Here is a 26,001-nt window from a genome sequence, read left to right as displayed (position 1 = left end):
CAAGGCACAAAGAAGCAGGGTAAGCGTGAGACCCTACCCACTGATGGGTCCCTTCCTGGAATTCATGTTTCCCATTCGGAGTGGCCTGGCCTTTGGTACAGACCTCAGATTCTCAGCATGTCTAAGTGGACATGCAGGGGTGGATGTTCTGAACATTAGACCCTGTTAATAGAATACATGGGCTTGGCCCTCTAATTGGAATCCCCTGATTTCCTTGGTCTGGTTCATTATAGTCATTCCCTCTTTAACCTCCGTAAAATAAGTCTTTGCTGCCAGTCCATGGCCTGGACTCTTTCTAGAATGAGAGGGATGATGACCCCCTGCATCCCTGAGGCTGACAGACTAAACGTATCAGCCTAGCATCCATCCAGAAAAGGTGGGCTGCTACTTTGCACAAGTTATTTTTAAAGAATGAGTTAATAGTGACCTTATTATCTGCGGGAACCTGATGTAGGGCTTTATTTTACAGAGAAGGAAAGAGACATAGGGGTTTGAATGATTTGCCCAACTTCCCTTGGTTAATGAAACACAAACCACGACGTGGGCTCAGGTGTGTTGACTGAAAAGGCGTGCACCCCTACTTAAACTGCTGGGGTCATCCTACCTTTCTTTCCTTCTTGCTGCCTAATGGGACTCTGAGGGTCCACCCTACAGCGAGACGTTTATCTAAGCCTGTAACAACCCAAACGGCTTGACTTGGGTATAAACAACTCCTACTGAAATGGGCAAAGAGTAGGGCCCCTGCTACTCTATCAGGGTACAAGGCCCCTGATACTCAAGGTATCAACTTGAGTCGACATATGGGAAAGAAACCCTTTCCCTGATTTCCAGCGGTGCTCTGGAAAAAAAAAAAAAAGGGCCTAAACAACATATTTTTAAGTCAATAGGTGTTCCTCTGATTTCTCCCGAGGGCCTTATTGATCAGGATCCACCCGTGTTGTAGAGAAGAAATCAGGGCATTGAGTGTCACCATTATCTTTCGGAGCCCAAGCTGCTAAAAAAAATACAACAAAACAAAAAATGCAGACAGCAAAGCTCTGCCTTCAACAAGAGCTCCTGCCTCCAGAAGGACTGCCCCACAGACCCGGGACAACCCTGGCTCTAACTCTGCTTCAGGAAGCTTGTGAAGACCTGGCTTGGCCTCACCCCGGCTGTCAAAGCTGCAGCAATCTGTCCTGATGTGAAGGAGAGCCCCTTCTTTGAGAACCAAGGGCTCAGGACTCTTGACTCACGGCCAGTCTGTTCATTCTCTTCATAATTTAGTCTCCTTATTTACTCACTCACCCTTCAACCAGAAAGTATCCCAGGCATTGGACTAGGCCCTGTCCTCAAGTAATTCACAGTCTGGGTGGGGAACTAAAACCTGTACATCGAGGGCTGAAGGGTAAGCCTGAAAGTGATGAGTCCAGATACAGCTCTCTGAGCTCTAACGGGGTGGAGATGACATGGGTGTTGTCAGCTCTTTGCCTCCACCTGTCTTTCTGAAAGACCGCTGAGCCTTCCTCGTGGGTGGCACACTTTGGATTTGGGACCTTAACACAATGTGTCCCCTACTCTTCCTCTCCTTTCCCTAAAAGTAACCCCCAGTGTGCACCAATATATTGGTTCCCTTGACCACCATTTTTAGCAGATGCCTCTTGTAAGATCACCAGGAGCCCTGCTCAAAAGCGATGCTCTCTTGGGGAAAATGGCTTGACCAGAAAGAAGAGACCGAGACGGGAGAGTAATGAGAAGATTCCCCTTTCCCGAAGATAGATTGCTCTAGAAAGAAGACAGGTTGCTTCATCCATAATCATGTTAGCCTTGACCTGGAGCTTTAAAAGGGATGCAGATGAGGAATTCAGGAAAGGATTCTGTCTTAGTTTGGGTTTCTATAATAAAATAACATAAACTGGGGTTGGGGGGTTGCTTAAACAACGAACATTTATTTCTCACCGTTCAGGGGGCTGGAAAGTCCGAGATCAAGGTGTCATAGGTCTGGTGTCCGGTGAGAGGTCTCTTCCTAGTTTGCAGACGGCTGCCTTCTTGCTGTGTCCTCATGTGGCAGAAAGAGAGAGCTCTGGTCTCTTCCTCCTCTTATAAGGGCACTAATCTCATTACGGAGGCTCTACCCTCATGACCTCATCTAAACCCAATGATCTCTCAAGGACTCCACCTCCAAATACCATCACATTAAGAATTAGGACTTCAACATTCAGTCCAGGAGACCTCTTTCCTGCCTTGCCTCCAGGAGATGTGAAACTCAACATTCCTACCCCATTCTAGCTATTGTTCTTAGCCATCATTTCTTCATGTCCACGAACACATACCTCCATCCTGAGTTTATGGGCTTACAAGGTGTAGGTTCTGCAATATGCTATGAACGTGTACATGGGTTACAGAGAACAAGAGAGAAGGCTATTCCCTTAGGAAGAGCCACGAGAGAAACGAGGCGCAATCGCATGACTGTATCAGTCAGCTAACCTTCTAAGGTTCCCTGTGAAATACGAAGCCCTGGGCTGGTCCCCACAAAACACTCCCGATGCCCCTTTAGGCCAACGAAGAATTGTCATTAATTCCTCTTAAGAATGATCCTTTTGGGGGCACGGTTCTGTTCTCATGGTGAATGCTGAGGTATGTCTTGAGGTCAAGAAATATAATGATAATGAGGTCTGCATTATCAAAAGAGTTTTTGAAGTCAAGACACATCACACTTATTGCATCCATCACTAACCAGGTGCCCATCTCTAAAATATTACATATTAATCTCCAAGTAAGTTCATTTTAAAGCTACAGATTATTCAATAGGTGGTGGGTTTTTTTTTTTTTTAAGTCCTCGATGTTTAACAGTGATGAGAAATAGTGGACTTTTAAAAGTTATTGTTAATTCCTTAATCTCCTAGTTCAGTTCAGCCAACTGGACCACTATAAGCCTATCAATAGTTTATCCAGTTGCTCTAAGCATGGCTGGGTGAGAGCAGGGTAGAAGAACTTCTGTGGCAGAAACACAGATTGTTTAGGAAGATGTGCTGTTACATCACAGGGCCAAGGAGAGCTGTGCTCCAGCCCCATCTCCCCTCCAAGCAGGGTCCCGCTTCCCTGCAATCCATATGCAGAAGCAGGGCCACCGGAGTCACCACCAACCCACTGAATCAGCTCAAGGACAGTTTCTCTCCTGCCAAATGAAGACGACACTCCCTAAGGTCCCTTCCCAGCCTAAAATTCTGTTATCAATACACCCACTCACTCAACAAATGTCTGTGAAGCTCTTAATTGTCTCCAGACTGTGAACTAAAATACCCCAGGGGAAAAAAGGTAGCTTTTCCTTTTAAACGCATCCTCATGTTTATAAGAACCTAGGAGATCTTCCTTAAATGGAATGTAAACATCTTCGAAATCAATTCAACTATATTTCTCTTGCTTTAAAAGAAAAGATGAAGCCAACTTCTCACCGTCTTAATAAACATACTCAAAATATGTATCTTGAAGGTAAAAAACATTTTGTTTCCCTCAATCCCTCTTCTGGTGTGGTTGTCAAACAGTTTAAGTGTATTGGGCTAACGACCAGAGCATCTGCTCGTCGTGAGAGGAGAATCAGCCGTATTGGAGGTGCAGAGATTACTGACCACCCCACTTCCCCCACCACTGTCCCCGGGATGATGGTACCTATGCTGCAACACCACTCCTGGAAATCTCTTTCAGCCAGGGCAGCTCCACAATTAATGGTAAATAGTACGAAATAGTCCCAGGAACCCAAAACAGGGCGTCACAGCCCAGTTTTGTACATTTTCACCAGGCTTCACGTTTGCCTGGGGACAGCAGTAGGAACTCAGCACAGAGGGATCTTGGAGCATTTCTTTCGCCTTCAAGCCACACTACATATCATTTCATTCCCTAACTTCATCCTGTCCCTTCGCTCGTGTAAATACACCTGTGATCACAAATCCTCAAATGATATTTCAGTGGCCAACTGCCAGATTAGAAACACACCACTTGGAGAGAGCAGATCTAGCCGGGCAGAGCTTCTGGAATTTAGCTCAGGAAGAACGCAGGCGTTTGCTGAGGCCATTCGGGCAAAGCAGCTTGCACCTTTGAAAAGTCCTCCACTGGAGGGGAGACCTATGGTCAGCGGTCCCTGTAGACCGCAGCTGGCTTGGAGGTAACCAGCCCCTTAGTGGCACCCAGAGCTGTGAGCAGAGGGCTTGTTTGGAGTCCCACCACCTCTGTACACCAGAGGACCAGGCTGTGGGCTGTATTTCGAGTCAGAGCTGGGGGATGAGCACAGAGAATGTTTCTAGAGCAACTGCGTTGCTAGAACAGGTCGGGTTGGGTAGTGAACTCTGGGTAGGCTGGGTAAGAAACGGGATCGGGGAGCCTAGGAAGGCGCAGGGTCTCTTATGGCCAAAGGGATAAGGATGCATGAGCATCTTATGCTAAAAACGATGGACACACACACACAGGGTCTGCCTGATTCCACAACCCCTAGGGTCAGAACAAGCCAGGGAGGTGTGCTGGGGGAAGCCTCGTGCTTCAGCTGCGCATGGCGGTCCACTTCCCCGCTGGGGAGCAGAGCCAGAGCCGTGCGGAGGCACTGGGCCTGCAGGGTCTGGTGGAGCTCTCTTTTCTTGAGGAACGTAGCAAAATGTGCAGAGCAAGCCCAGATTTCCTCCAGTGACCAGATCACAACCAAACAGTTGAGTGCAGCACCTCACACTCTATTTCGAAGGTAGAGGACGGAGGAATGTGTGCTGCTTCTCTTTCTCGGGGATGTGGGTGTGAGTAAAGGGGTCGCTCACCTACGCAGGTCACTCGTGTGAGGCAGGTAGATTCCGCCACCCGGGCCACATCCCAGGGGGATGGGAGACTGGGCTGCCCACCCCTTATGCAGGACTGGCGGATCCCAGGCCCTGAGTGACAGCCTTGGCTGTCGAAAACTGTCCCTTTTAATTTCAACAAACCTGGGAAGAGTTTGCCCACTGAGTTAGGAAGAATTCAGAGCGAGTTCTGTGTGGGTCTGGGCTCGAGGATGAGGCTCGAGACGGGCTGGGAGGAACGGGGGCTCTGCGTGGCCCCCGCAGGCTTCTGGCTTGATGTCTGTGCCCATGGCTGCCAACATCCGCCCGCTCCCCTTGGAACGGAGACAAGGGCTCTTTGAGGCTTTCCAGGGTGTCTTGCATCTCCTGACCCAGGCCGACGGTTGGTTCTAGAGTGGAAAAGCATGATTCCTCACTACCCTTCCTTCTTCTCTCCCACAGCATGAACGTGAAGGCTGTCGCCTTGTCACTTCATTTAGTCAGCGGCCCTCTTTGGGCCACTTGCCCACCTCCCAAAGGCAGGCTCTGGGGCAACGGTGGCTCTTCCTCTGAGATATGATTTGCGGTTCTTGACTCCTTCCTCTGTATCCTTTCCAGAACTGGCTCTGAGAGTGGCCTTGACGAGGGCCGTCCTTTTGCCAGACGAAGGCTCCTCAGTCCCTGCCCCCGCCCCGGCCCCCCGGCCCTTCTTAGCAGTTCCGTTGTCCTTTCCTGGGGGGCGATTCTTGATGGTACAAGGCCGTGACCTCCATCACGGTTTCCTTTGACACCGTGAGGTGGTGCTGCTTCCTTTCCCAGCAGCCTGGGATGGGGGGTGTGGAGCGGGACTGAAGCACAAAGCAGCATTGCCTGAGGAGGCTCATGCTGAAACAATTCTTTCTATTTTTAAGTACAGTGGGAAAGCTCAGTGACGCGGGAAACTCCCTTCAGATGCTCTGCCCTTCAGCCCCAGATTTCCAGTCCTTTTCTTGTTGGAATTTTAATACCATCCATTTCTTTTTCTTTTTTTCAACGGAGGAAGAAACTCACGCTAATGAGTTGCGCAAAGGACACCATCTTTCGTTACAGTTCGAAGGGGTGAAAGCCCGGTGAACTGTGTTTCTGTTGAGACATCCTTTTCTTGTGCTGGGTTGATTTCAGACTGGTGCATCCTCACTTATCAGGGACCTCTGATTCCAGCAGAGCAAAATCAGCTACTTACTCTAGTTACTGTAAGCAGACACATAACTTCTACTGTAATTTGAAAACACCTTGCACTGTAATGGTTTAAAAACAAACAGACACACGAAAAGCAAATCTTATCGAAACTGATTTTGTATTTTTGATTACATCTGAATTTTCACATTTTTGTATCTAACCGTGACCATGGTAGTGCTTCCATAGCTTGTGTTCAAGGTCTTGTTTCTTTCCAGGTTGAATTCTTAGGATCGTGTTGACGCCAAATGTTTCAGGGGCAGGACTGGGGCCTGGCTAGCAGGCCTGTCAGTGGGTTGTGCGCTCCCTCCACCAGATCACCAGCTGGCACGGGGAGCTTGGGGACCCAGTGAGCCGACGTCGCATTCCACTGCGTGAATTCCCACAGACAGCTCATATCTCCAACTAATCTAAGGCCAACGGTTTTGGCCAAACCTTTGCCAAGGACTCTCGAAACTCAGCTGCCCCGACCCCTGCACTACCCAGCTTCTTGGGTAAGGGAGGACATTTTTAAAACAAAACTTGTGAAATTAATTTGTGATTATGGTTTTTTTTTTTTTTCTTCTCGCTGGAAACGTGCTGGGAACCAGACAGCATGATGTCAATCGCTCTTTCTGCTTTTCCAAACCAATACACCTGTTGTGCACTTTTGCTTCTTAGTGAAGAAAATTCTAGACACAGACCTAACTATGAACTCTCTTCCTCCTGTACTTCTGATTAGCAATTCTCCCTATGTATTCCTAACTTGTTGAAGTGTTTTCCTTCTTAGCATTGCTTCTCATATTTTTACTTTATTTTTTTTTTACTGAACAGCAACAAACCCACCAAGGAACAAATAATCTCTTTCTCTTTTCCTCTCTTTCTCTCTCTGATGTGTAATGTTGTGTTGTCCAGATTCTGTATAAAAATATGTATATGATATATCTGATACCTGGCAGCCACTGGCTGTTACTTTAACCAATATAATTAACAAAAAAAAAATGCATATTGTTGGTGTTTGATTTTTTTACAAAAAAAAAAAACAACCTAGTTAAGATGTCTGTGTATTTTTGCATGGTTAAAATGTACTTAGTGCATTGAGAAATGTCGTGGAGGTACTCAGTGAAAAGGCCGGTTTACTTTTTTGATTCTAACGATGATTGGTTGTTGACCAGACTATTCCCTATGATGTCCGTCTTTAATTTAGCATAATTCTATTTACAACTTGTTTTATGACTCGAGATTCAGCATAGTGTATCTATCTATCTCTATTGTATTTACTGTTCCTTAAAACCAGGTGGTGGAAGTTCACGTCATTTGGCACAGATGTCTCCATTGCTGATTTCTGATGAGTTGTGTTCCGTTTCATTTGCTGTACAGTCCAGATCTGAAGCACCCCCAGCCCAACAGACAAAGGCTGTCATCTCTCCTTCCAGAGGTCTGTTCCTCTGAGCAGTACTGTGGTTTTCCCTTGCCATGGAACATCTATTTTTGTTTCCAAACCAAGTTATGTAAAGGAAGAGAAAAGGACAGGGAGTTAAGCAGAAATCTACAAATTATTTATATTTTATACATAAGAGAACATATATTATAGATAAATAGACAGGTAGACAGACTTTAAATGTGAATGAAGCAGAAAGGCAATGGAAGATATCAAAAGAGAGAGAGAGAGAGAGAGAATGAGAATGAGAGAGGGAGAGAGAGAAGGGCCCTGGGTTCTCCTGCCAGGTGTGTCACTAGATCAGTATGAGAGCTGCAGAAAAACTGTTTGTCCTTGCTGTGCCTCAGTTTCCCCAGATGTAAGATGAGGAAGGGCAGTGTTTGGGGTGGGACGAGGGGAGGCAACTACAGTTTCCTGAATCTTCAGTGCACTTACAGCAAGAGTGATCTTTACCTAAGAGATGTGACTGCCGTGTGTCTGGAGACCGTGCTGGTAGCATCTTCTCTCCTCCTCAGGACATCTAGGCCTGTTCAGGGGAAAGACGTGTCTTAAAAGGCACGAGCCACCCTGGTTTGGCACTACCCTGGCTTCTGAAGTCTTCTCTTCTGTGAGGTGGCTCCTGCCCAGCTTGGAAGGAGGTGGGATTGGTAGGCAATATCTCTGGTGAATGGAATTGACTTTCTGTCCCCTGGAATCCTATCTTTTCTCTAATCGAGTCAAAATCACAGGCTTGCTTTTCCCCGAGCACACAAGGAGATTGCTGCTCTATTTTTTCCCACCAAAAACTGATAGACTCTCCCTACCCTGCTAGGAAACAACATGCACAGTTGGTATTAGAAGCACCTGTATTTCCAGCATTTGTGGTTTTGCAGACGTTGGTCTTTTGGCAGAAAAATTCAACTGTCTCCAAACGGGTCTTTCCTTCCACCTCAGATCTAGAGACACAGCCAGTTCTCTGAGGTCTTCAGGCTTCTTGGCTTTGCAGTGAAATATCAGTCCTGACAGGCAACCAGGTGGAAACAAGTGCTTACTGCTCTTTTCACTCTTCTGAGTGGAGACCTCAGAGCTCAGTTGCTTGTCATGGGCACTTCATCCTGTTGGGACGTACGTGACCGTGAGCACCGAGCCCATTACTGACCATTGCCATGGACATCTTTCAGGATATATTGACATTTTCATTAGGTTGAGTAGCACTTGCTACACTCCCTCAGAGTCAAGGTTGACCGCATAGTGGCAAGATGAGGAAACTCCAGTCCAGAGAGAGGAAGTAATTTTCTCAAAGGAACACAGTTAGAAATTTACATCAGATCCCCAAGGCGATGCTCGTTTGTCCCTCTCCCGACTTATAAGCGGTAGCTCAGAGACCTTCTTTTAATTTGTGAAATTCAGATGATATTTCCCAAACCGTCATGTTTTATATAAGTTTCTGGGGAGGAAATGCATCTATTTTCTCAGTTACTGTGGGCAATGTGAACACACACATAGACACACGCCCTCTCCAAACCCAGCCCCCTGTAAACCAGGTTAAGAAGCTTAGGGTATTGAATAAAAAATGAGCTGATATCTTATTTAACCTATATTTTGAGGGACAAGGAAGAACAATGAGAGTAAGAAATAGCAGAATTGAAATCTATAACTTACTAAGTCTCTTGCCAGAACAGATTTTTCTAGATAATCGGAGGGGTCTGTCCATCCACCCAGGCACCCCATCTCTCCTTCAGCCATTACAACTTTCCTGGACATCTTCCATGGCCAAGGCATGTCATCTCTCTATGAGAACATTCCACAGTTTCTTTTAGCTGTTTCGGGAAGCCCACACGTTTAAAATCCAGGCTCATGTTCATAATTCTTACTATAAATTCCTTCTGTTTTTTGGTTTTTTTTTTTTCAATCTCACCTCTCTCTGCTAACTTTCATCTCAGCTGAGCCACCAGAACCCAAAGCGTGGTTTCCTTGTGCAGAATGATGGACCCGGAACTTTCCTGGGTGTTATTCTTCTAAAATTGGTGCAGGTCTTCTGACCTCACCTTCTCCCTGTTGGGAACTTGGAACTGCCTGGCTTTTATGGCCTGATTTCCTTTGGGAATACACCCTTTGAGGTGTGTCCTCATAAGCTTACAAGGATGTATCTAGAACATTTTTAATTTTCAAACTAAAGTCTACAACTTGCTACCGAGGCCCCTTGGTTCCCTACCCGTGTCATCACTGTGAGAAGAGCCCCGTCTCCTGTCTCCCTTTCCCAAGCCTCCACTTCTTAAAAGTCTTTTTCTTATTAAATGGATGAATGTCTTTGATTCCAATGAGATTACAGTGCTCTTTCTCTAAAGAGATCGAGTAACCTGGGTTGAAGATTTTTAAAGGGATTTATTCCCTTCAATGGCTGCCATACCAGCCTTTACACCTCTACCCCCCCACCCCCCCCACCCCCCCAACCCCCGTCGTAAGTGTGACACTCCCCTCCCCCTACCGGGCCCTCAGCCAGGCTCCAGAGAAAACTGCACACGGCCAGGAGCTCAGGAAGGACATTCAGTGCCCTTCCTGGTGGTGGTTCCCTTGAGAAGCAGCTACAGTGACTGCTTTGTCCCAGGAAACCTTAGGGGACAGTGTTTCCCTTTGAAATGCTGGGACCAAAGAGAGCCTTCACAGAAAGCGCCACTGGTGGCTTTATGGGAGAAGGGTACTTGCCATTGTTATTATGTTCTTAGGGCTAATTGGCAGGATTTAAACCCAAAAAACAAAAAAACCCCTGCTTCTCAGCGTGGTAAGAGCAGAGCTCAAGAACCTGACATTGATTTAAGTATGTCCATCCAGCCCATGCATCTTAATCCCTGCAGAAAGAACGCTGGGTTCTAGTACCGGTACTGCCTGAACTCCCCATGTGATTTTGGGTGCTTAACCACTGGGTTCTGTCTGGAAAATGAGGGATTAAGTTAGAGAACGTCCAAGGGGCCTTGTTTCGTATTGTGGGTAATTTCAAAACATATATTTAAACACAAATGAAAACAGAATTGTACAGTGAATTCCCACAGAACTCCCCATGGGCTTCAACAATGATCAACTCCTGACCAGTCTTGTTTCATCTGTACCCTCACAGCTCGATGATCACATTGACTTTATTATAGATTTGTTATTATAATCCTTGGATTCCTGGAAGAAATGGTACCCATTTTGCTTAGGACCAAAATCATACGGCTTCCACAAGAGAAAAGTCAGGCGGGGCACTGGCCCCCCAGACGGCATTTCTCGTTCTGCACATCGGGTCCCCATGAATGCCCCCTTTTGAGGGGGTGCTGAGTAATCGGATCACAGCTGCCACCATGTCCAAGTCATTGCATCCTCGGGCCCAGGCGTCTCACGGAGAGCTCTGGCGTTAGGCTGTAACCTAGTGCTGCAGGAGCGAGGGGACATTGCCTTGTTTACTGACCTCACATTTGCTGGGGTGAGTAGCTGTACCTTTTAGCAACTGCCTGAGAGTCAGTTCTTCAATTCTAGGCCTCAGCAGTCAAATCACCCTGCGTTTTGCCAGCAGCCTGCCCAGAATGGAGGCAACTGTTAAGGTTCATCCTTCCCGTAGCATGTCAAGGTCTATTTCCTTCACTCCAGAGCAAGGGCAAAGGAAAAGATTCTTCCATCTGTTCTGTTCAGTCTTCTGTACGTTTCCCTGTGAGTGGATTCAGGTCAAAGGAGCTTCTTTCACTCCCCTGAGGACCCAGACATGAGCTCACAAACCTTCCCAGGACCTCACATTCCCATGGACTTCATAGCCGTCATTCCATCTGATGTAGGGGGAACATTTCTGAACCCTGAAGGGCTAGTCCTGTTCTCCAGCTGAGCATAGGTCTCACTGGGGCATTCGAACATCAGGCCTTGCTTTCCAGGACGCACGGTGTTCAAGGCCACTGGGATGGGCCAGATGGTCTGCGGCCAAGGACTTGCCCTAACTCTGCGTGAACCTTGGTGCTTCCACTTTTCACTCAACAGCCGGGTGACCATAGCTTGCCCTCCTGAGAGGACCTCAGGAAAGAGAGTCTGGAGAAAGGAAACTTGGGTCAAGTTGCCCAAAGCCAGGGATGAGCCTTCTTTTCCATGGAGCTTCCAAAGGGCAAGCCCTCCGCTACCGCGTACTATAGATTCAGAGCTTTGTGAGCTGAGACCTCCCGTGCTTGGGGCGGGAAGGTAGCCGAGGAGAAAGGGACTCTTTCTCTCCTTTTGTTTGCCTTCAATCTGGCTGAATTTAGCTGCCCTTAACTTCTAGTTTGCTGAAGTCCTTATTGCCTTAACAGCCACCTAAGACGGGAACCAGAGGAGGAAGCCCCTTCCGTGGCATTCATTGAAGCCCCACACCCGTCCCCGTCTCCCCCATGCTGCTGTGCCTGAAAAGAGTCCCAGCCCTGTCCCCAAAGCGCTGGGTTAGCCTCTTGCTGAGACAGAAACGTTCCCAGGCTGAGGGCAAACCCAGAACTGCTCAGGTGGGGAGACCACCCTGCCCCACAGCAGCCACTGTTTCCATCCTGCCCACTTGCTTTGCTTCAGGTCTGGACTCATGCTCTCAGCGCCAACACTTGCTCCAGAGACCCTCCACACCCCCATTCTCAGAGGCGTTCCTGAAGACCGTCCAGACTTTCTGTTCTCCTGTACATCCTACCACCTCCACCTCAGCATACTCCTTCAGCCTCTCCACCAAGCTCTTTAAAACGAAAGGCAGCTGCTGTCTTCCCGTGGACAATACTGAATGTATCTACTGTTAAGTGCAGACCATGTAGAGAAGTGGCCGGGTTCATCAAAAAGAGGGTTTTTGTAAAGCCTGTTTATTTTTTTAAGTCGGTTTTGAGCATTTCTATTTTATCACCCTTCACATGGTTTTGGGGAACCCAAATTGTATCAAGGTCTCATGCCAAAACAAGCCAAAAGTTGTTTTCTCTACCTTTTTCCTCCATGCACCATGATTTAAATGATTGTTTCAGTGTCATTTTAAATGTTTTCTTGTGACATGTACTGACGATAAAAGTCATCTTGACAAAAAAAAAAAAAGATTTATACATGAATCAGAAAGTATTTATTTCAATTTTGTACCTTTCCATTTTAATACATTATAATGTATTGACTCAACTGAGATATATAAACAGTTCATTTTAATAACATGTGTGTACGTGTGCCTTTTCCTTTGTTCATGGAGGGGGAGGGACAGATGAGTGTGGAGTGGAAAACTCTGGGTGCTTACTGGCAGCAGTGTAAGCTGAGGTGGCCTCTGACTGGACCAAAGGCTTCTCAGAAGCAGCTGGCAACCCCCAGGAGAGGAAGAGACCTTACAGGGGGCGGGGGGAGGTCAGTGGGTGGGCCCTTCAGGCCCTGGCCACCTCCTGATACGCTGATACCACCCCCCCTCTCCAGGTAGGAAAAACCCCAGACCCCAGGCTACTGGCTCTTGGAGTCCGAATGCAGGCTGGCAATCAAAAGTTAGGATACGGGGCCATGTAGGGGACAAAAATCCTCCCTAAAATTGTGTTTACCTGCTTTGCTAAATGGTTTCATCAAAGGCAATGTAGAAGACCCTTTCCAGCTACATGGAGAACATGAGTCTAGAATGTCAGGGTCTTCCCTGTGCCGTATGGATTTGCACTTGGGGGTCTGTGATTCTGGGCCCTCTTTTCTGTGTTACTCGTAAAGACAAGTTTGGCTGTCTTGGTCCCTAGCAGTTGGAGTTGGGTGAGGCGCTAACTGGGTGAACCACTGTCAAGTTCCTACTTGCTGACCACACACACACACACACACACACACACACACACACACGACACTCTACTCCCAACACACCACCCATCAGCCCCAGGCCCCCTAGCAAGTGCTGCTGAGGCCGGTTAGACTCACTTCTTCTGTGCCCTGCCCCGTCCCTCAGCTTTTCCACCTCGCTTTCTTCCTTCCAGCTCCTTCTTTAGCTTCCTGTGTGGTCTGGGCCTGGTCTGATCGCCTCTGTCCCCAGATTTCAGTCCATGCATTTGACTTGTGGTCCCATGAAGACCTTGAGTGCCACAGGAAGGGAGCGCTCAACCCAGGACTGGGAGCGCCTTGCACACGATATCACTATACAACGAAAATAGTGACAACACCAAATGCTGGAGAGGCTGCAGAGAAACCAGAGCACTCATACACCGTGGATGGGAAAGTGAAATGGGGCAGCAACTCTGGAAAACATTCTGTCAGTTTCTGGGAATTCCCCGGTGTCCAGTGGTTAGGACTCAGCACTTTCATGGCTGGGGCCCCGGGTTCAATCCCTGGTCGGGGAGCTAAGATTCTGCAAGCCACGTGGCTGCGTGGCCAAAAAAAAAAAAAAAAGTTTTGTCAGTTTCTTACAAATTTAAACATGAATTACCCGATGACTCAGCAATTGTACTCTTGCGCATTTATTGCAAGGCAATGGTTTTTATGTTCACACACGGGAATGTTTGTAATAATAGTTCAGAACTGGAAACAGCCCAGATATCCTACAACAGGTGGATGATGAAACAGTGATACATCCATACCTGGGAATGCTGCTCAGCAATAAAGAAGGTACAGACTGTTACACATGCGACAACTTGGATGAATCTACAGAGACCGAGACCATAGATGGCTGGCCTGCCCGCAAATACTGCAGATGTCATTTTAATCAGAAGAGAGTTGCAAAGCCATATGACTGACGTCTTCGCATTTGAAGCTTCCCTCTCAGATATCTAGAAATTTCCACAGAGTTGTGTCACAGGCCAATGCCAGGCAGGGCTGCCCGAATGGAGCCAGACAGGTGGTCGTGGTGTCTGAGCACCTGGGGCAGGAGAGGTCCTCAAGAAATCAGGGACCAGAAAACCAAAGAAAGTCGAGCCAGGATCAAGAAGTGGGAGCCTGGAGGTCAAAGATCCCCCAAAGGGAGAAATTCAGAAGTAGGAGCTGGAAAGCCACAGAGAATCAAGGTTGAGGGGAGTCTGAAGTAACATGGACTCGTGGCAGAGCCCCCAGGTCCACAGGGTCCGCTGCTGTACCGCTGGGCATCATTCCCAACGGTTCCCTCTTCGTCTGTCTCTGCCTCAGGAACATGCTAAAAGTGTCCAGTGGTTTCCAAAATGTTGACAGATTACTGTCACCTGTGCCCGTGACAGGTTTCTAGTGTGTCTTGGATTGAGTGGATAAGATGGGATTAAATTTCCAGGCAAGATATTTATGTCTGTTCCACCAGACAACACTTCTATAGGGAGCATGCATATTAATACATAGGATATATATATATTTAAACTATTGTGATATAATAAAGAAGTAACGTGTTATTATGATTTAAAAGTTCTGATGATATACAAATATGTATTGCAGAAAATGAAAAGTCTTCCATAATTCCTTTCCCCACTCCCCTGAAAATGCCAGTATTAAGAGTTTGGAATATAGTCTCCCCCAGTTTTTCCATGCATATGCTAACTGTATATGTATGTATATATAGACTATTATATATACTTTTTATTTTTTAAAGTGGAATTTTAAAAAATGGGGTTCCTACAGCTTTGCGAATGGTATTATTTACTTAATGGTATCTCTCATAACAAAGTTTTTTAAAAGAGATCAAATGTGAATGAACTCTGTGTAAGTAAAAGGTGACCCTAAAACACTTATAGAGATTTCCCTAAAGTAAGATGATGGCCTTGGTGTGCAGTTAAAAAACAAAACTGTGTGCACTCAAATGCAGACAGAGCCATTTCTCGAGTTCCTTCTCCATGCCAGACACTGTCCTCCAGTACTTCAGAACTTCGTTTAAGACATTCATTAAATCACTTCATTTAATCAGCACCACAACCCTTTGAGGCAGGTACCAGCATTATCCTTATCAGCTAGATGTGGAAAATGATGCACAGGACATTTAGTGAGCTGCCCAAGGTCAACAACTGGTACTCGGTAGGAGATGAGAGAGGACCATGAAGAATAAGGATGGGGCAGATTCGACCCAAGACCTGCCCGTTAATTCTCAGGGTAAACAGCCATGGCTGCCTACAGTGTTATAGTGCTGTAGCCCACAAGGTGTCCTCATGTGTTTTCTACCTAATCCTCCCAGCAACCCCATGGGATAGCAGATGAGGAATCAGAGAGCAGACATAACTTGCAGGTGTCAGAGCCAGATCTGAACTCTGTAACTTTGGAGCCCATTCTGTTAATTACTGCACCAAGGAAAATCATGGTGGGGGGGACAGACCACGTGGACATAGCTCCCTGGGCTGTGCACTGCTTACCCAGAGAGCAGCAGAAGCCGGAAGGAAGATGCCAGAGGGGTCAGGGAGAGCCACAGTGAGGCTCGGGGAACCTCCTAGGGGATCCCAGGGTGTCCATCATCACTGCCACGGTGCAGTCCCTGCCTGATATGATGCTTTCCCACCCTCAGGACAGGGGTCCTCGGCCAGCAGCTCAGGTCTGGAAACCCTCTCACGTGGTGACCAAGTCAGCCCATCCTCCTTCATCATCCAACTCCAACCCTGTGTCTACGCATTCCCTTTGCAGGCATCTCCCTGCCCCCATCCCCCATCACCCTCCCCACTACCACCTACAGTCCTAAAACTACCTCAAGACAAGGAGACTGAAGTGTCACCACCTTGCTCCAAAACTAGAGAAGGCTAACCTGAGACAATAAAGAAAACGATCATAAGGCAGTCAGGAAATCAGATTTTTTTCCCTTTGATGTCATTAGGTGATTTGATCTCTGGACACGATGTTCCATTGTTGAGCTTTACAGATTTTGTGGAGGCTAAAGCTTGAAGTCATAACATTTTTTTTCCTTCGGTACGCGGGCCTCTCACTGTTGTGGCCTCTCCCGTTGCGGAGCACAGGCTCCGGACGCGCAGGCTCAGCGGCCATGGCGGGCCCAGCCGCTCCGCGGCATGCGGGATCTTCCCGGACTGGGGCACGAACCCGTGTCCCCTGCATCGGCAGGTGGACTCTCAACCACTGCGCCACCAGGGAAGCCCTGAAGTCATAACATTTTGATAGGGAGGATCAACAGAGGAGCAATTGCAGGCCAGAACTGCTGTCGGGGAGCCGGGAGGTGTTCCTGGACTAGGGTCAAGAGAGAGTCTTCCCTGCACAAAGCAGTTGGCTAGGGTTTGTCTTCCTATTTGAGCTTTGACAACAGACAAAGACTGCAAGAGAGGACAAGATAAACTACTCGGGAGGCCTGGAGGATGAGAGTCCTGAGTTGGCATTCACTGGCTTGTCGACTTAAGAGAAACAGTATCAGCGACACATTCCCCTACTCAGAGGCATAAGCAACAGAAATGGGGTGGAGTTTAAAGAGGATCGCAGGGGGAACAACCTGGCAAAACCAGACACCCCCCGCCCCCTCCCCCAGGATGGGCAAATAAATCTCAGCAAGACATCAAGCATCCATTTCTAGGGTCCTGGATCTCAGGGTGGGTAGGTGCTTCTCAACTTGTGTTCCTTGTGGGGCCTGAGGAAGATTCGGTGAGGACCGCAGGAGAAATCCTCCAGGGAGAGATAAGCCTTCCACTCTCTGGGTAACAGCAACCGGATTGGATTAAAGTAATTCTCTGAAAGTCTTTTAGATTTGGAAATAATCTGAGATCATCCTTTTTTTCATAGATTGAAACAGTGATATCAAAAGAGGTGAAATGACTTGCCCAAGGACTCACCCCAAGCCGGTAGCAGAATTTAGGCTCTGTCATGTTCTCTGACTGCTCCCCTCCCCTCCCCCACCCCACCCCAGCCCTGCATTGTGTCCCACTGGTGCCTCTTTAGGAATGAGCTAAATTCAACTGGCAAGATTCAGCTTTATTTCTTTTATAGATAAACTGTTAGTGACATATCTGGAATAGAATATAAAGATGTAATGCAACACATTAAGAATTCCTTTCTGTGACTGCACAGAATGTGTGGCTAGCTTTTACAACTGTACGCATGTGAACGGTGTGGGGATGGGAGGGATGGACATGAGACTTACCAGAGCTACAGAAAAGAAGGAGGGCTTCCCCAGTGGCCCAGTGGTTAAGAATCCGCCTGCCAATGCAGGGGACACGGGTTCGAGCCCTGGTCCGGGAAGATCCCACGTGCCGCGGAGCAACTAAGCCCGTGCGCCACAACTACTGTGCCTGTGCTCTAGAGCCTGCGAGCCACAACTACTGAAGTCCATGTGCCTAGAGCCCGTGCTCCGCAACAGGAGAAGCCACCGCAATGAGACGCCCGCGCACCGCAACGAAGAGCAGACCCCGCTCGCCGCAACTAGAGAAAGCCGGCCTGCAGCAACGAAGACCCAACGCAGCCAAAAATAAACAAATTTAGTAAAAAAAAAAAAAAAAAAGAAGGAGTAATCATCGGTCCCTGATATTGGTCTTTACTTGCCCGAAGGCAGGGGAATAGCATAGATGACTTACCTAAATACCTTCTTAGTTCAGTTCTTTGAAATATTTTGAAAGCGTTTATCACCATCACTTTATAAAGTGTTCTTCATAAAGCACTTTTCTTGAACAGGAAAAAAGAAAAGAGTATATTTTAACCCTGAGTTCACTCATACCTTTGGTTGTTTAATGGCCTGCTACACAAAGTAAGCCCATCATCATCCACGTCCTTGGAAGCTTGTTAGAAATGCAGAATCTCTGGCCCCATCCCAGACCTGCTGAACCAGAAACTGCATTTTTAACAAGATCCCCAGGTGATTCACCCAAACATTAAAGTTTGAGAAGTCCTGCTCTATGCGGGTCTGCCATGAGACTGAAGAATAAGATGGAATGTCTTACACTGAATCACCTTATTTTTAAAAGTGCAATATCTACTCCCAGCTGACAATTTTAAAATATCAAGATTCTGTAATAAAAAAAAAACTCCAAACTTAATAACAGCTCTTTTTAGTGGATGATCCTTATAGATATTTCATAGACACACGGAATGCTGGAGTTGGAACAAACCTTGGAAACCGCTGGTCTACCCAGCATCCACCCAAACGCATTCCCAGGCTTCCCGCGCCCCGCCCACTCGCTGCCGCGCGGTCCGGGAGCGGGTCGCGCCTCACTGACGTCAGCAGCGCGCGCCCTCGCCGCTGCAATTTGCCGGGCTTGCGAGGCTCGTGGTTCTAGCTTCTCCGCGAGACCGCCGAGCGGTATCCACCGTCGCTCAGGTCCCGAGGCCCGCGGTGTCACAGGGTCGGCGACATGTCGATGCTGGCTGAGCGTGAGTGTTGGGCTCGGAGGCCCTACCGGGCGCGAGGGTGAAGGTTCCGGGTGACGCGGCGGCCGGACCGAGTGGCGGTGGGCACCGGTCGCCGGCGCACGGTGGGCCGGGGGATGCGGGGGGCCGGGGTCCCGGACGCCCTGCTCGGCTTGCCCTGGCTGCCGCGGAGATTTCCCAGCCCAGCCTTCCCCGAAAGTTAGCTGCGGTCTGCTGGTGAGAGACTGCGAGTGCCCACTTGGGACGCTTGTTCTCACGTTCAGACCTGAGCACGCGAGTGGTGGGTTCGAATGGGGGTCCGGACACCGGTTGTGGGAACCCGGACTGGCTCTTTCACTTCCCCGGGCCTCAGCTTCCTCTGGTTAAAAAGAGGCGGTTGGGCCAGCAGAATCTCTTCAGGCAGTGAAATCCCGTTCTTGAAAGTGTATTGAATCAAGAAAAAGAAAAGCAAAGGGGTTAGAAGCATCAAACACAAGAAGTTAGCGTTTTTTAGGGGAGGCGGGGTTAATGAGTGATTATAAGTAAGACAGTGGCGGTTTTGACTTTAGTATTTGAATTACTAACACTCTACTATGGAAGGAATGTTGGCCTCAACGCCCCACCCTGCCTCAGTTTGCCTTTGACATTTCCCATCACTTTGTGAAGTTCGTTAATTCCCTCCCTCTGGAGAGGCTGTTTAACTTCTGAACGATACCTGTAGCTAAGGCTGCCGGCCACCAGATGGCAGTCGTGCCTTGGTCCTGAAAAGCCGGCCGGTATCTTTGAAAGTGTCTGGTGAGCGAGGAGCAGAAACAACTGCTAAATTTTAACAGACCCAACAGACGCTACACAGGGATTCCATGAAATAAATGCTGTCGGCATCCTCTAAGGGGGTGGAGGAATGGGAACACAAAACGGAGTGGGTAAGGCACCATTCACATTTTACAGGGGCAGAAATTGAGGTTCAGAGGAAAATAATTCACGCCAAGGTCATTGAGGTAGAAAGTGACAAAATTGATCTAGTTATCGCTATATCTTTACGTTCTTGTCACCAGGGTCAGCAGATTTCTATTGTTTTTTAAACAGGGACTTAAAGAAAGGAGTGTGTTTTAGAGTGTGACCCTGTGGGCTCTATATTTCTTCATCTGTGTAACCAGTGTGGCTAAGATTTCTTGTGGTTTTAATATTCTTTGATGTATGCTTAGTTCAGCGTGCACTTGGGAACATTAGCCCTGGCTCTGCTATTCGTTTATGTTTCTTTCCCTGATCAGTTTCTCTGGGGCTATTAAAAACTTCTTTGATTATGTTCATTACTAGGTTGGCTTAAATCAATGAGATGGTGAATGTGAAAATAGTTCAAAGTATGAAATGATATACAGATGTGAAGTGCCATCTGTGAACATCAGCAACTCAAGCTGCATAATTTCATGAGAATATTTTCTGTTCTCTTCCCACCATGACTCCAAAATTTCAAATCTTTGACATTAATAGTATATAATATTTTGTGTTTTTTTAAACAATTTACTAAATTAATGTCAGTGGCATCCCTTATGATTAGATATTTGGGACTGGTGTTCTTATGTTAGAAATGAGAAAATAGAAGCATAGAAAAGTCCCAGTCTGCCATTTCACTACCTAGCAGTTATTTTCTCTGATAGTTTTTAAAATTGGAATAATTCTGTAGGTACAGTTTTATAACCTACTTTTTTCCCCTAATTAATCTTAGTGAACATTTTCACTTCAGTAAGTATGCTAATTTCCTTTGTTTTCTCTTGCCATATGGGCTATATTTTGTTTTCTTTCATCTTCTCCACAGTCACTTATCCCATTTTTAAAATCTAGTAGTTTGCTTTGTTTCTCAAAAACATTTTTTTATCCTGCATTTCTCTAGTTATCAAATATTATTTTATTGGTTCTCCCCTATGTAAGGTAAGAAATCTCACTTATATAAACGTAAGAGAAGAATTTCATTTATCACTGTCACTTTTCAGTCCTTATTTAATTCAGTCTTAGACCCATATTTTATCAAGATACTACTTTTTTTCATAGACTCTTTTCAAGACCAGTTTTTGACACTTGCAGTTATTACATTTTCTAATCAAATGACAACACGATAGTTAATGGATTTCATTGCATTAAGATTTTATGCTGCAGTTTCTGTAACCTTGAATATGTCTTGAATAATATTTTAATAAGAATATATGAATGATATATTTTTTGAGGTCTTGAATATCTGAAAGTGTCTTGGGGCAAAGAAAAAAAAAAATTCTGTCCCTGGCTCTCGGAACTCAGCACACTTTTCAGAGTAAGCTGAACCCTGGCATAAACCTTGTGGTATTAGGCCTGACAGCTGTTGTGTGCAGGGCTGTTTATTGGGGTTACCCTGGAAGTATCCTATTAGATCTCCATGTAGGAGGAGTCCCTGCTAGAGGATGGTTACCCCCGCCCCCCCGCCGTCATCCCAAAGAGTGATTGTGCAGATTCAGGGCACTCTACCCTGAGCGGAGTAGCTGCCCTACTCCGCTGGTTGAGGCTACCTGCCATTTCCCTGGGGAAGAGGAGCTGACCTCGCTGCCTCTCCAGTCTTGTGTCAGCATTAGAGTCTGCTGTATAGACGTTTGTGACATAAACTGTATGCCGTCTTTGTTGCAGAGGGTGAGTGCAGTCATTCTCAAAAATATTTCCTTCATACGAGCCCCAGTCAGAGACCCTTGGCAGACACTACAGTAGAGACATGAACTCTGACACACACCAGGAAGCAGCCTTACAGAGAGAGAGCCTTGGTTAACAAGGCCCATCTTGTATGCTGTTCATTAGCTGAGTATTTACTAGATAAGTGGTAACTTAGTCACATGTAGCATTTTGGGGTCACCTTTTTTCTGCAAAGCACTCTAAATTGGAGCCCAACTCATTTTTCTTTGTAAGTAGTCTTTTTCTGCCTGCATGCTTAGTAAAGGTTTACTTATTTTTGCTAGGGTGTGGATAGTTACAGATCTATTGATTTTACATGCAGTACACTGAGCCTCTCTGACTGGAGGCTGTTATTTTTGTACTCGTTAGGAGACTGCCACGGCGTGAGCAGCTGTTGACAGTGAGATACTCTGCTTCCGTTGGTGCAGTAGGTGAATGATGATGACACCTGACCTCCGAATTCCCCGCTTGGCCAGAGTTTACTTTTGGGTTTCATATGCTTGTTTAATAAACTTTTGGAGTTCTTTCTCTCTGCCATAATTGTCCTTAAAACTATAGCGATAAACTTGAGTTTCTAATGGTCAGTTATTTATATATATTAAAAAAAAACTTGTAGGGACTCAAAGCAGTTCCTCAATTCAGTTATCTTCCTTCTTCTTTTTTTATCTTTCCCCTTTTCTTGTCTCCTTTCTTCAGCCTCCCCTCCTTTTTCCTTTCTCAGTCATTCATACATTCATTCATGTTTTTCCTGTATGCTTGCTGTGGGCAAAGTGTTTTTCACTTCTTGCAGTGAAGCATAGGAAAGAATAAGACATGGATGTGAGCCTTAAGGAGATTATGGCATAATAGCAAACATAAGAGATGGATAGAAACAGCCATAATACAGAAGAATGTTAATTAAATGACAAAAAAAAGCAGGTAATTTACTGTGTGAGTTCAGAAAAGGGGTCATACGGCTTTAGGGCATTTCTGTGAGAAGGGATGATTAGTATCTGTAGGTTGCATGGAGGGTGACTCTCCCCAAGATCATGACTCGTATGCTGTGAATTAAAAATATAAGCTTTGGAGTTGGTAGGACCTTGGTTTGTATAAAGACTCTGTTTTTTGCTTGGGGGCATTAGGAACATTCTTTCTGTAGGCCTCAGATTTTCTCATCTGAAAAGTGCAGATCTCTCCTCATTGGGTTACTGTGAAAATTGAACCTGAGAATATATGGATGGCATTTGGCACTTAACGTATGTCTGTGATGACTGCTGCTGGTGATAGTGACACTGGTGTCACAGGTGCCTTAGGTTGCTGCCAGTTGCTGAATTGGAAGGCCCAGCTGATGGTACCTCATGTGTTTCGATTTGTCACATTTGGGGGAATATTTTTATTTTAATCTTATAAGGTCAGTTTGTATGTTCAGAATATACAGTTATTGGGGAAACCAGGATAAATGATCCAAGCTGATACTATCCATTGGATGCCAAGTCTGCTATCTGTATCTAATAAAACATAATGTTTGTTGTATTTATGCAAGTATCGTGTGTATGCATTAGGTATGTGTGTACTTGTGAGGTGTTCTCCAGTTTTGAAAGATAAGTTGCTAATGAGATAATTTGTCATTTACAGGTCGGCGGAAGCAGAAGTGGGCTGTGGATCCAAGAAACACTGCGTGGAGTAATGATGACTCCAAGTTTGGCCAGAGGATGCTAGAGAAGATGGGGTGGTCTAAAGGAAAGGTATCTTGGGGAAGAGCAAAGAAATTGGAGGCAGGCAGAGAGATTTCAGATCAGGAGAATACATCTTCCTTAGGAGACTGGGAGAAATTATTTTGGATCAATAAGTGATTTTGGAGAAATAATTAAATTATAATGACCTTGTGATGATAGAGTTTGAACTGAACACAAACGTCAGCTGTCTTTGTTTATTGTTTAGCCTGCTGTGATTTTCATAAATGGTGCCTTTTAATGAGTTGCGTTTGGAATCATACTTAACCATCAGAGTTTCATGTTGCTTAGAGTAAGATTTTATTCACCCTTAAAGCTAGACTACGCATTTTCTCCTTTGTCTCACATTCCCTTTATTCCTGACTCACGTAGGACTTCTGCTGATACCTCTGCACTTAAACGGTTCTTGTCAAGGTCTTTAAAGATCTTGCTGAATCCAGTGGATCCTTTTTTGTTCTCACATTACTTTATCCCTTAGCAGCACTGGACATAATTGACTTGGAATACCACTGTCTTGGCTTCCACAATACTGCCCTCTCTCCCGGTTTTTCGTTCTCCGTTACCAGCCACTGCTAAATTTTTGTTGCTGGCTCTTCCGCCTCTAGACTTTTGAGCTTTGGAATTCCTTGCGGTTCAGCCCTAGTCCCTTCTCTGTCCTCATCTCAAGTAGATCATTTTTATTATAAAACTCTTGATTCCCCCCCGCCCCCCACAAATCTTTTTCTTCCCAAGTTTTCCCCATTTTTGCAAATAGCACCCTATCACCTTACCCAAACCAGAAACCTGGGAGTCGTGCTTGATTCCTTGACCTCTCTCACTTCCCGAATCCCCAGCCATTATTCCTCTCTATCCGGGGCCCCATCCTGGACCAACCACCGCCATTGCTTGCCCTGATCAACGCAGCAGCCTCTCAGCTGCCTCCCTGACTCCCTTCTTTTCCTCCTCTGGGCCATTTGCCATACAGCAGCCTTAATGAGCTTTTAAAATACAGAAATTAGATCACGTCATTCCTTTGCTTAAAAGTTCGGTGGTTTCCCATTGTTTTAAAAAATAATACCCAAATTCTCCCCATAGCTTCCAAGGTCCTTAAGGCCTGGCCCCTTTGTATCACCTTATTTTTTCTCCATCCACTGTGCTGGAGCCACTTGGGTGCCATTTAGTACACCAGGCGCTCTGGGACTCTTTACAAATGAGGGTTAGTGATGCGGGGGACTTGGGGTCCCCTTCCTCAGTGTTGTTTTGTAAAATTATTTAATGGAAAGCACCATAGACTTTAATGCCTCTGATGGGCTTCTGTTAGTTTGGCAGTAGCACTCTGCTTTTGAGCATCAGAGGAAGCATGTTCTCCTTAGTGTTTCCATGGTCCTTGAAGTGGGTCACAGGTTGCAGGATTGGCATTCATTATTGTAAGTGCATCCTTGATATTACAGAATCTTGTAAGAATCCATTAGACTGTGTCCTCTTTGAGGACAAGGATAATGCCTCCTAGATGTTTAGTGATTAATCAAACAGTTGATGAAGGAAGAGAGGTATTTTTATACCTGATAAAAATGCTAACTCTCTTTGTGTTTAATCTCCACAGGGTTTAGGGGCTCAGGAGCAAGGAGCCACAGATCATATTAAAGTTCAAGTTAAAAATAACCACCTGGGACTAGGAGCCACGATCAATAATGAAGTGAGCAACAGTGTCTGCTGGGGGTTTTCCTTGCATAATTGATATTTTTGTCAGTGTAAAAAATTTAATCCAGTCAAATTGATCAGTTTTAAGCTGTTCAAGCGTGTATCATACATGTTTTCAATAACTAAGGAGCCCATAACTAAGCTGCTGGGCATCTGTAACGTGTCATCGTTTTGCCTCATTGCCCTATGGGATTCTTTACTTGCTTATGCATAAGAGATCCAAAGTAGCTTTATTGCTGAACTTTGCAAAAAGTGTTCTTTTTAAAGAAATATTCATTTCAGGACAGAGAGGAATTTTCATCTTTACCTGCGTTATAATATTAGCTTATATTGTTAAAATTGATGGCATTTCATTTTGGAAATACTGAAAGAAAGTGGTATTCTTTTCCTGTCCCGTTGTCTGTTTCTGACTGTTGGTGTATAGCACGTGAATTTATTCACATTTCCCCTTAAAACACTGACACTTTGAAAATATGACCCTGTAATTAAAAGTTCATGGCTTACCCTGCCTTTCATTTTCAGTATCATTGCTCACTGTAGAAAGGATCTAAACCGAAAGCTTTGTTCTTACATTTCTGCAGCCAACAGAATCTGGTAGGAAATCTGGGGAATTACTTTGGGTAAACTGGGTTACATTGCTTAGTTCAATAGGTCAGAGTAGTGGACTGGAGCAGCTAAAATTGTTTGGGCTAACAGCTAAAATCTTAAACCACTAAAGGAAGAGTTTAACATATACATGTTGTCAAATCATCATGTTGTACACCTAAAACTAATATAATGTTATATGTCAACTATATCTCAATACACTTGAAAAAAGGGGCAGGGGAGTGTTCTATTTCTGAGGACAAAATCCAAGACCAGTACTTCAAAATGTTTGGAATGTCACACACTTACTAGATGGAATGTTTAGCAATATCGTCTATTTTCATCAATTAATAAACACACCTTGGACAATTTTAAAAAAAAGAATTTATGTAAGGTTGATTTTGAAGGTAGTTTTGAAGAGGTGGATATACAGATACACTTAACTTTTTAGGAGAAGCATTGCCCGGTAAACCTATTCAATATACCTTAACCTTAAGCATTCTTTAAAAAGTACGCATGAGGCAAGTTCCCGAATTGAAAGCCTGCTCCCCACAGGTTGATATTGTTTTGGAGATGTTCATTCTCTTTTAAAGCTAGGTCGTCTTTGTTACGATGAGCTTATTAACTGAGCCCCTTATAAATGGGTGCTGATTGATTCAGGGAAGCTGGAGTCCTTCTTCCTCCGGTCCGCACTGCTGTTTTCTGAAATTGGGGTGGATGCAAGCAAGCAGAATTGGGCAAAATATTTTCAGCTCAGATGAGCAAAGAA

General features: G+C 45.8%; 1 protein-coding gene across 2 annotated transcripts in view; it reads left to right on the top strand.

Moving 5' to 3' along the window:
• The first annotated feature begins 18,440 nt into the window (after positions 1-18,440).
• PINX1 (PIN2 (TERF1) interacting telomerase inhibitor 1) overlaps positions 18,441-26,001 on the top strand; it is an 81,853-nt gene continuing 74,292 nt past the window's right edge. The window contains exons 1-3 of one of the 2 annotated variants that reach the window (XM_067745318.1): positions 18,441-18,588; positions 22,870-22,979; positions 24,550-24,642. In XM_067745318.1, the coding sequence (XP_067601419.1) occupies positions 18,570-18,588; positions 22,870-22,979; positions 24,550-24,642 (222 nt within the window). In that variant the 5' untranslated portion in view covers positions 18,441-18,569. Of the gene's footprint in view, positions 18,589-18,650; positions 18,802-22,869; positions 22,980-24,549; positions 24,643-26,001 lie in introns of those variants that run through there. The other variant, XM_067745319.1, reaches the window with a different exon arrangement.

This window comes from Pseudorca crassidens, chromosome 7 (assembly GCF_039906515.1).
Source record: "Pseudorca crassidens isolate mPseCra1 chromosome 7, mPseCra1.hap1, whole genome shotgun sequence".
Lineage (NCBI taxonomy): Eukaryota > Metazoa > Chordata > Mammalia > Artiodactyla > Delphinidae > Pseudorca > Pseudorca crassidens.
This window is presented reverse-complemented; position numbering and strand designations above follow the sequence as displayed.